An 11008-nucleotide genomic window follows, 5' to 3' on the forward strand; every position below is an offset into this window, starting at 1 on the left:
AATGAGAACTGAAAAGTCACATGGTGGTAATGGAAACCTCTCTGCCAGGGTGGTTTGGCCAGCAGCCAAAAAAACATTTTGACCCCAGATGAAACTCAGTAAAGATTCAAACAGCTTTTGCTTTGGTGGGTTGAAATTGAGATTATACCCCTACAAAGTCTCCCTTGGCGTCCTTCCTCAGTCTTCCTCCTTCTCTCTCTGTTGCTGCCCTCACAGATCGTCAGGGCCTTTCTGGACTATTCCCTGTACCACTATATGGCTGGGTACCAGGGCATGTGGTACAAATATGAAATCCTGGTCATGGAGCACCTCCTGAACCTCCCGATAAACACGGAGGCCATTGAGGTCATAGCGTACACGGCTGACAAACTGGGCCACATCAAGTTCATAACGGGTCACCTGGACCTGGCCATCGAGCTAGGTAAGGGCTGGCGAGGCAAGAAGGGCTCAGAGTGACTCGCAGCACCCCCAAACACGCTCCGATTGCTCTCTTTCCAGGTTCCCGAGCCCACAGGATGTGGTCACTCCTCCAGAACCCCAACAAGTACCATATGGTTCTCTGCAGGCTGAGCAAATCTCTCTTCCTGAAAAGCAGGTATCTGTCCTAAAGCATCTTCCGAAGTAAAGGATCAGCTTTCCTTCCTGTTGCAGCGATAGAACCCTCTTCCCAAAAGCAGGGGTGGCGGCGGGGGGTGGGGTGGTTGGCAGTGTTTATTTCAGCTTATACTTCCAGGTCACAGTCCTTCATTGAGGAAATCCAGGATAGGAACTCAAGCAGGAACCTGAATAGAAACCATGGCTTCTTGCTGTCTTGCCGTTTCCCTCTCCAGTCCATGGTTAGCTAGTTTTTAGAACCAAAGACGGTGCCTCCCCCAGGAAAGCTGGGACCTCCCCCATCAATTAATAGTCAAGGCAGTTTCCCCCAAAGACATGCCCACAGGTATGATCTAGGCAGCTCCTTAGTCAGGAAGCTTTCCTCTCAGATGACTCTAGGTTGACATTTAAAGCTAGAACAGGAAGCTGTTTGGGGGTTCTGGCTTATTTCACCCTGGCCATAGCATAAGAAAGGAAGTGCAGATCGTGACAGGATACCATAACTGATAACTGTCATTTTACCTTTCAATATCACTTTTCCCCCTCCTGTTAACTTTTTTAATGGAGTTCTTTTGTATTCATCATCTCTAATCTGGTTGCCATGGCCAGGAGGGCAGTCATGCCCACTGTGAGAATCAGACCTCCATCCCTGCCAAGTACAGGGATATTTTAAAAAGGCATTGTGCATGCCCAACGAACAGCATTGAAGACTTGGAGATCCTGGCCAAATTGGCCAGACTCTAGTCCCCCTGATACAGAGGAGCCCTAAAAGACCAGCTGGGAGTGGAGACTTCTAGCCCAGAACTAGTTCTGGGCAAGGGAAGGTTTGAAGTCTGTTTTAAGAGTTGTATTTGAAGTTAGGCACAGCAGCTCACACCTGTAATCCTAGCACTCTGGAAGACTGAGGCAGGAGGATCTCTGCAAGTTTGAGGGCAGCCTGATCTACAAAGTGAGCCTAGGAAAACCAAGGCTACATGGAGAAACCCTGTCTCAAATAACCTTTACACACACACGCACACACACACACACATATACACACACAAAAAAGAGTTGTATTTGGTTCTAAATTACTGTTCATGACCAAGACGGACTAGACCAGGACGGAATTCCGTCCTTCCCTCCCACTGCTTTTTAATCCCACCACTTCTGTTCCACAGATACAAGAACTTGGTCCAGGTGCTGGGATGGTTGTGGGACCTTTCTGTAAGAGAAGAGCACATCTTCAGCAAAGCATTTTTCTATTTTGTCTGCTTGGACATCATGCTTTATTCTGGTTAGCATGGAATTTATTCTGGCTTGGGGAATTAGAAGAAATTGGGGTGGACCCCATGCTGGGGTGATGAGGCAGCTCTCAGGGCTTTGAGCTTTGAGGCCACCTAGTGAGTGAAGGGCTGGAGAGAGATGCAGCTAGCAGTCAGGGATGGAGAGGGCCCAGTGGTGTGATGGAAGGAGCTGTTCAGCAATTACCAAAACTGTAAGGGGGCAGTGAATGTTGATCTTAGTGGCGCACACCTTCACTCCCAGCACTCGGGAGGTCAAGGCAGACAAATCTTTGTGACTTTAAAGCCATCCTGATTTACATAGCAAATTCCAGGACAGCCAATGCTACCTGGTGAGACCTTGTCTCTGGGCTGGTGGAGGGGTGGAGGTGGGGTCGAGGGAACAGGGGAAGCAGTGACAAAGAATAATTCAATCTGGAGGAAGCTTGTAGGTCTGAGCTGTCAGATAAATTTCACTGGCACTGTTTTACAATGTGCCTTTTATTGGGAGTATTTTTTTTTTAATTAAAAAAATTAATTATTTATTTTCATTTTATGGACGCTGATGTTCTGCCTGCCTGTATGTGGGTGTCAGATCCCCTGGAACTGGAATTGCAGACAGTTGTGAGCCGCCATGTGAGTGCTGGGAACTGAACCCCGGTCTGTTTGGCGGAACAGTCAGTGTTCTTAACCACTGAGTCATCTCTCCAGCCCTGGGGGTATTTAATCTTTTACAAGATATACTCAGAGACTTCATGTTGATAAGTACATCCCACACATGCGTGTCTGTGGGCCGTGTAACTGCGAACGTAGTCTGTCCCTGTTTGGTCCCCATTGCCGCGGTGAATCGCAAAGGCCAATAGCCACCTGGGGAGCAAAGGATATATTTCACCTTGCAGGTTAAAGGAAGGCAGGGCAGAAACTCCAGGAAGGAGCCTGGAGACACTAACTGAAGCAGAGGCGGGTGAGGGGTGCTGCTTCCTGGCTTGCTTCCCACAGCTTGCTCTCGGCCTGCTTCCACCCAGAGGTGGCACTGCCCCAGTGGGCTGGGCCCCCCCCACACACACATCATTTTCTATATGCCAACCAGAGAGAAGCACACTCTAGGTTCCGTCTTCCTAGATGACTCTAGTTTATATCAAGTTGACAAAAGACTAACCAGCACACGGTCTAACACAAAGCTGTAAATTTACTTAAAGCTCTGAGATCCTTTTTTTTTTTCTTTTGGTAACTTGGTCGCATGATTCTCGAGCATGGACATTATCCATGACAGTGTGTGTTGCTACGTTAAAGCTTTTACACGCCTACAAGGGCTGGCCCACTGATAATGAGAGTTGCCTACATTAATAGCTATTAGTGATGCCAACACAAAAACATAGCTCTCACCTCAAAGAGGATGAGAAAGAATCTATTCTGGAGACAAATATGAGTGACAATGATTTGGGAATGGAATTCCATGTTCCAACAGGGAGCCAGTTCTTTGAATTCTTTTATGATAATATTACAAAGAAAGTCATAAATCAAGGTGTTTTTCAAATATTTGGGTGAGAAAGACTCATCACAGCAAAGTGGGCAGGTCTCAGCTATAGGCCTCAGGTGTCAACTGCTGACCCTCTCAGCTCTTAGGTCAGGTCAGTAGAAGCTGATGATCTGCTAAGTTAAAAAACAGTCTAAAGGGGTTTTAAATGTCAGTCACAGACTGTTGGCTCCAACACAGAAGTGGGTAACAAACGACTATTTAGGAGGCTAAAGGCAGTCCAAGGTAATTCGCCTCCACGTTCTGAGCTGCAACACCCCAGCTTCTCCACATCACTGAAGCTCCAACCAGTCAGTCAGCCTCTGCAGACAACAGCTTTTTTTCCAGGCGTCCTCACTCACAGAGACGTGGAGAACAAGGTCTTTCCTGACAAACCTTTAAAGAGTACTGAGTAGGTGGTCCTCGACTTAAGCCAGAGGGGCCAATCAGGGGTTTGTTCTCCACACATGATTAACAAAGGGAAGACACACGTGGCTACTGATAAGGGAACCAAGTATAGGTGAAAACAAAAAAACGGAGGATTCCTGAACTCCCTGGAATTCTGTAGTTCAACTCTGTTGTTGCCTGGCCTCCTCTGTGGAAACCAGTAGTGAACCCTAAAGAGTCCACAATACATCCAGGATCCAGCAAACACTGGCCACTGCAGTAACGTGAGTGCCGCAACCCACAGGCCCCTCTGGAATACCTGCAAGGACCAAAGACTATGCTCTCAGCTCGGGGAAATTCTGTTGGGAGCTAAAGGCCAGAATGACTCCCCCACCTCCCCCCACCCCATGCCGTGCCACAGCAAAATCACTGTTTCTCTCTTTTCTAGGCTTCATTTACAGAACATTTCAAGAATGTTTGGAATTCGTCCAGCACAATGAAGACAACAGAATCCTCAAGTTCCAAAGCGGCCTTCTTCTGGGACTTTACTCCTGCATAGCTGTCTGGTAACAATGTGTTACATACTGTTTGGTTTCTAAAGGGAAAAAGTTAACACACACACACACACACACACACACACACACACACACACACGGGGAAGAATCCAGTGAAATTCTTTAAGAGAAAGAACATGCATTCATAGTTTACATCTGAGACAACTTAAAGTTGCCATAGATTATTCATAGATTATTAGAGAAAGCCTCCTGAGGGAGCCTCTAGAAACCAAGGAGTTCCCCAATGTCAGGACGATACAAAGCTTACGCTACGGCATAGACAGGTCCGGGGACCAGGAGCCTGTGGATTCAGGGCACCTGAGTGAGACGCTATGAAGAGAGTAGCAACTGCCCCAACACGTGGAGACAGCTTCTGCTTACCTTATGGCGACACTGCAGTTGGTGTTATCCGTAACCCAGCGATGACGCAGGATGCGCGTGGGGTTGTCTGCAAATGCCGCACCACTCTACATAAGCGCCCTGAGCGACTGCGGATTTGAATATCTGTGGGGTGGGGGCACCCCAGCCCTACGGAGGGACAGCTGTTCCCGTCTCTGAGGAGTGCTGCAGTTTGGGCGCATGAAGAAACAGTACCGCTTGCCCGCACGCACCTACCTAGGTCTAAACGGATGGAAAAACGTTGTTTTGAGGTAGCGACACCACACACCACCTGCAAAGAACAGCACTAAGCTAGCAACAGGCCTTCTTACCCTGCACTGGCATGTTCCCCGTCAGCGCGGGCCTCTTTCTGTCCCGTGGCAGAGAAGCTCAGTGACCTGCTCCCTGTCAGCTTTGCTGGTCCTCAAGATGAGGGAGACACAGGTACTGAGCTGTGCTTGTCTCAGACTCGCCCAAATCACCAACCAACTAGGTCACTCCTTATTGGAGAAGTGAGAGGAGCAGGGAACTAGCCCTGACCCTTTGTCCCGCTGGACTCTGTCACATGGAACACAGAAGGAAGAAACCGTTTTTAGCTTTTCAGCGCAGAAAGCCTGTGGCTGGAGCCATACCTTCAGGGAATGGAACTGAACAATACAGCTTCAAGGTGAATCAGCAAACAAATTCCGAGTTACCCCCTAGACTGAGGCCACCCTCACTCCCCGCCCCACCCCACCCTGTTCTGTCTCCCATCTCATGTTATACCCAGCTAGGTTGTCTAATGTGACTCATCAAAAGTTGTGTAATGAGAGCAAAGGCCACAAATTAGAGGGACTCCAAACTGAATTGAAATGTCTTTCGATTAAAAAAAAAAAACTACTCAAAGCCAGGCATAGTGGTTCACACCTTTAATCCCAGAGCTTGGGAGGCAGAGGCAGGAGGATCAAGCCTCTCTGCATACAGCACGCTGGCTCACCTCTCTTTGCAAACTGAGACAAGTCTGAAGTGTGTAATCTGTCTCACCTCCTGGAGTCCAAGGAGCATAACGGATGGTAGCCAACACTCCCTGTGTGCTCCTGATTCCGTCCTGTCCGGGACCCTGTCGCCCAACATCCCGCTGTTTCAGACAGGAGGCAGGCAGAGGTCCAAGGTGCTGAACGTTGGCATCCAGAGAGGCATACCGATTTTAATTTCTTCTCTGGTGGTGCAGGTATGCCAGACTTCAGGAATGGGAGAACTTTCACAAATTTTCCAAAAGAGCTAAAAATTTAGTGCCACAAAGAACCCCGACAGTGCTCTACTACGAAGGAATCTCTAGGTATATGGAAGGGCAAGTCCTCCACCTCCAGAAGCAGATAGAGGAACAGGCCGAAAACGCACAGGACATCGGGGTCGAGCTGCTCAAGGTGAAGACTACTTCCCGGTTTCCAGCACAGATCCCTCCCCACCGGGTTCCCATCCATCCCCTGGCTAACTATCTTCTCCTTACTGAATTTGTACATATTTATGCTCAGACTTTTTTTAAGACAGCCCCCCCCCCAAAAAAAAAAGTTAAAAAAAAAGGACTAGAGAAACGGCTCAGGAGGCAAAGGTGCTTGCTGCCAAGCCTGATGACCGGAGTTTGATCCACGAGACCTACATGGCAGTTGCGAACCAACTCCTGAGCCATTCTTTGGCCCCCACTCACATGCTGTAGCAGGTCACATGTGAGTACACACACAGACACACACACACAGACACACACACACACACACACAGTAAATGTGATGAAACTTAAAAAGAAAAAACACAAACTGTAACTTCACTATTTGGAGATTGTACTTTCATTCTCTGCACACAGTGAAAGTTCCACTGTTGAAGCTTTTCTGCATGTGTCCTTCCGTTTCCGTTTGTTGAAACTTGTTGTCAAAGATAACTATCAGTGACTTTCTACCATTACACTGTTTTACACATTGTTTCTTTTTTTTTTTTTAAAGGAGTTTACATGTTGGAGAACTTTTTAAAAATCTCTTTTATTTACATTTCTATTATCTCTTTCTCCCTACTCTACCCCAACCCCTTTCTCCCAATACATAGGAGAGAAAAGGTTAATGGGAGAGGCGGCTCAGTTCTCTTAGCTGCTTCCTGCTGGTCAGGGTCCTCGGGTTCCTTGGAGCCAGTCCAATCCCCATTTCAAGATCTCCAACTTCTTGTATCACTGCAACAACAACAAGAGCCGAAAGAGGGGAAGCAGCAGCAGCCTTGTTCTTTCTTGGGGATCTCACACTCTCTGGGCTCTGGCAAGGAGCTCCTCTCAGAGCTCGTATGAGGCAAATAGTCTGCTGCTGTGGACCATCTGAATCAGTCCCACATCCCACACCTGGGGCCACAACAAAACCACATTCACATCCACATTTATGTGTGATTTCTTCACTGTCCCTAGAGGTCGCCCTTCTCCAAGTCCAAGATTTTAAACTAGCCCCTGTTTGTGTGAACTGATGCTTAACCCAGTTGTGCTCTCAGCCTATAATTCTACTATTTAAACTTCTTTTACATTTATTGTGTGTGCATGAGTGTGTGTGTGCGCATGTGAATGTGATTGTGTGAGTTTGTTCATGCTACAAGGCACCTGTGGCGATCACAGGACAACTTTCAGAGGTCAGCTCTTTCCTTCCACAGTGTGGCTCCCAGGTTGGAATTCAGGTGACTGGCTTAAGTGATGAGTCCCTTTTACCCACCGAGCCATCTCAGAGGCCCTATTTAAGTTCTTTTATCTGAGCTTGAGTTAAGGACACATTTGTAACAGAACTCTTTATCTGACATGTTTGATATCCAGTTTCTTGAAGTAACTTACTTCAGGATCCATTTTAGGACAGACAGTCTTCTTGATCGCTGATCTGCCACGTCTCTTCTTGTGACTAAGTTCAGGTCACACTGACCCCTCAGCCATCACACCCAAGGACACTACAGATCTAAAGGGCATGACAGTATCTAAGATGAAAAGCTATCAGCCAGTCTTCAGTATTTGATGAACTGTCTTGCCGTTCCTTTCCACAAACCTAGGAAACATTCCCACGAGTCAAGCAAAACCACAGCTACAGCATGAAGTGTTTCCAATGATGTGTGGTTACTGGGGAAGCCGTGGGGATAGGCCTCAGTAACAGGCTAGGATTATAAGCTTGTGACACCATGGCAGGCTGTTTTTATTTGTCTGTTTGTTTGATGGAGAGAGAGCTCTCTTATGTAATCCTGGTTGTCCTGAAACTAGCTCGTAGACCAGGCTGACCTGGAACTCACAGAGATCCTCTTGGCTGCGTCTGCTAAACCCTGAGATTAAAGGCCTGTGCCGCTATGCCTGGCACTTGCTATGCTTTTTAAATGTTGGTTCTGGGGACTAAACTCATGTTGACAAGCACTTCACCATCAGAGCCATCGGTATCTTCCAGGCCCTGTTATATTTGTTGTTTGTTTCCCGTAGGCCTTAGAGGGCCTTGTGGCTCAAAATACCACTGGCCCTGTCTTCTACCCAAGGCTCTACCATCTGATGGCTTATGTCTGCATACTGATGGGAGATGGGCACAGTTGTGACTTCTTCCTGAACACAGCCTTGGAGCTTTCTGAGACCCAGGGGAACTTGCTGGAGAAGTGTTGGCTGAGCATGAGCAAGGTACGTACCCTCAGTCAGCAGGCCACAGTGTGTGTGTGTGTGTGTGTGTGTGTGTGTGTGTGTGTGTGAGGTGCTCACCCTTCCCAGGAAGCAACAGAAACCACTTCTCAGTAGAGTTTTAGGAAGCATGAGAAGGCATTATCTTGGTCCACTTGGACTCCCATCACAAAATACAAAATACAAAACTCCTCAGCCTGTGTTTATTGACCACATTTTTTTCAGGCTGGCGAGTCTAAGACCATGGTGCTAGAATTCAGTCTCTTTTCCAATTTTAGTATATGTGCTGCTGCAGTGAGCACAGAATTCAATGTCTGATGAGGATGCTTTCCTCATTGATGGTGCCTCTCTCTGGCTGTGCCCCCATCAGTGGCAGAAGGAGCAGGAGCCAGAGGTACAGCCCCACTCTGCCACCTGTTACCTGAGGAATTCCCTTTGGAGACCTCCATTCAAATGAAGCTGGGTTTCTTACAGCCCTGCTGAAAAGACTTTGAAGCTCAGCCGGGCATGGTGGAGCATACTTTTAATCTCAGGGCTCAGGAGGCAAAGGCAAGTGGATCTCTGAGTTCGAGGCCATCCTGGTCCACAGAGAGAGTTCCAGGACAGCCAAGGCCACACAGAGAAACCACCTCTCAGAAAATAGAGAGGGAGAGAGAGAGTGGGGGAAGAGACTCTTAAACATAACTTTGAGCACAGGTGTTAATAGTACTTATGAAGATGAAAACCACATTCAGCTTTGTGAGAGAGCGTTTCATGTTGTATGACTCTGGTATCTTCTGAAATTGCATTGCCTAAAGGTGGCTTTTGGAGGTGTGTTGGACTGTATGACACCATCTGTCACATGAGCTACTCAAGAAAGTTCAGAATTTATTTCCTTTTTAACTGTAAATAAAGTTTGTTGTCTTTTTCTGAGGTTTCCAGAAAACCACAGCTTCACAGCTAGGAAAGGAGCAAAGCCATTTTCACAGTTCCTTGTGGATCTTCAGTATGGACTGTGTCTTGATTCATATTTCAGATACCTCCATGGGAAAGGAACCTTACAGATAATTCCGTTAACAGAGCGGGCGTTCTCAACTTCCACCAGATTCTAGAGAGGCCCCTTCCTTTCTGGTGTTCTCTTAATGTTCCCTATCCTTCTGTTCTCCCTACTTTTTGCCTGTCCAAAGAAAGGAAGAAGGAAAGTTGTTCTGTCATGCTCCCGTATATAAGTACTTAAGTCCCAAAGTCCTAACTGTCAATACTATCACCTTAGGGGCTGAGCTTCAACACGTGGATTGTAGGGGAATATTCACACATTATAACCTCAGCAATCATCGTAGGGCATCCCAGAACAGGCTCTGCATCCATAGCTCAGGTTTATAAGTTTCTTCTTGCCCTTCAGCTCTCTCAGAGGATCCCCTTCTGCAAAGTCGCTGAGTACAGTCTCTCCCCTTCGGGGCTGTGTTCCCTTTTCTCCCCCGAGGGGCTCTCTTTCACACGTGAACGCTCAAAGGTAATCCAGGCTTAGCATCCAGCACAGTATTACGAAACAAATTATGTATGCTTATTTGAAGATGTGTCCAAGTTCTAATTTGAATGACAAAAATCATTTTTGTCAGCAGGACAGTAGTGGCCCGTGCCTTTAATCGCAGTACTTGGGAGGCAAAAGCAGGTGGATCTTTGTGAGTTCAAAGCCAGCCTGTTTTACAGAGTGAGTGTCAGGACAGCCAGGGCTACACAGTGAGAACTGTGGCTCAGAAAAAAAAAATCATTTTTGTCATTTTTGCCTGTAATCCCAATACTTGGGAAGAGGAGCCAGGAAGATCAGGAGTTCAAGGTCATCCTTAGCTACTCAAGGCCAGCTTTGGTGTACATGGAAACAGATCATAAGACAGAAAGGAAGGAAGGAAGAAAGGAAGGAAGGAAGGAAGGAAGGAAGGAAGGAAGGAAGGAAAGAAAAAGAAGAAAAGGGCATAAAGAAAGAAAACAAGATCAATTTTATCTGTGGATTCCCAGTTTTTAAAAGCTTGAAGGAGCTAGAGCCATATGTGGCTGTATAAGCCGCTAATTCTAGCTCCCTGGACACAGAGGCAGAGAATCAGCCCAAGTTCAAGGTTAGCCTAGTGAGACCCCATCTCAAAACAAAATGAGCTCAAGGACATATTACAGTTTCTGCAATCAGTTCGGTCCTTCACAGTTGAGAATGCTGACCAGGCCTTTGTTTCTTTTCTTTCATCTCAGGAATGGTGGTACTCAGCCTCTGAGCTAACAGGAGATCAATGGTTTCAGACAGTCTTGAGTCTTCCTTCGTGGGATAAAATTGCATCAGGCAATGTAACCCTTCAGGATGTTCAAAAGAACAAATTCCTGATGAGAGTTAACATCCTGGACAATCCTTTCTAAAGGACTCACGAATAAGAACAAAGGTTGCAGTATGAACCATTGCGTCATCGCTGTTGCTGTTGATGTTTTATTTTTGTGAATGAGAACAAAAGTTTCAGTAAGGACCGCTTTTGGAGGACTTTTTCTTTTTCTTTTTTTTTTTTTTTCTATGATCCACGTTATTGTCCTCTCTCCATATATCCAGGTTCCCACAGACCCTTCTAGACTAAACCTAGGAAGAGACGCCTAGATTCCTTTCCGGCAGGTCAGTGAGGGTCAGCACCTGGCTTGCTCTAAGTTTACATAGCTGCCTGTA

General features: G+C 46.9%; 1 protein-coding gene across 1 annotated transcript in view; it reads left to right on the forward strand.

The window, feature by feature from the left end:
• The window catches only part of Adcy10 (adenylate cyclase 10), a 67914-nt gene extending 57165 nt beyond the window's left edge, over window positions 1-10749 (forward strand). Inside the window, exons 26-32 of the mRNA XM_021658265.2 lie at window positions 217-421; window positions 499-595; window positions 1752-1867; window positions 4205-4322; window positions 5899-6094; window positions 8146-8334; window positions 10552-10749. Coding sequence (XP_021513940.2) covers window positions 217-421; window positions 499-595; window positions 1752-1867; window positions 4205-4322; window positions 5899-6094; window positions 8146-8334; window positions 10552-10713 — 1083 coding nt within the window. The 3' untranslated portion in view covers window positions 10714-10749. The remainder of the gene's footprint in view (window positions 1-216; window positions 422-498; window positions 596-1751; window positions 1868-4204; window positions 4323-5898; window positions 6095-8145; window positions 8335-10551) is intronic.
• The last annotated feature ends 259 nt before the right edge of the window (window positions 10750-11008 follow it).

Source organism: Meriones unguiculatus, chromosome 11, assembly GCF_030254825.1.
Source record: "Meriones unguiculatus strain TT.TT164.6M chromosome 11, Bangor_MerUng_6.1, whole genome shotgun sequence".
NCBI lineage: Eukaryota > Metazoa > Chordata > Mammalia > Rodentia > Muridae > Meriones > Meriones unguiculatus.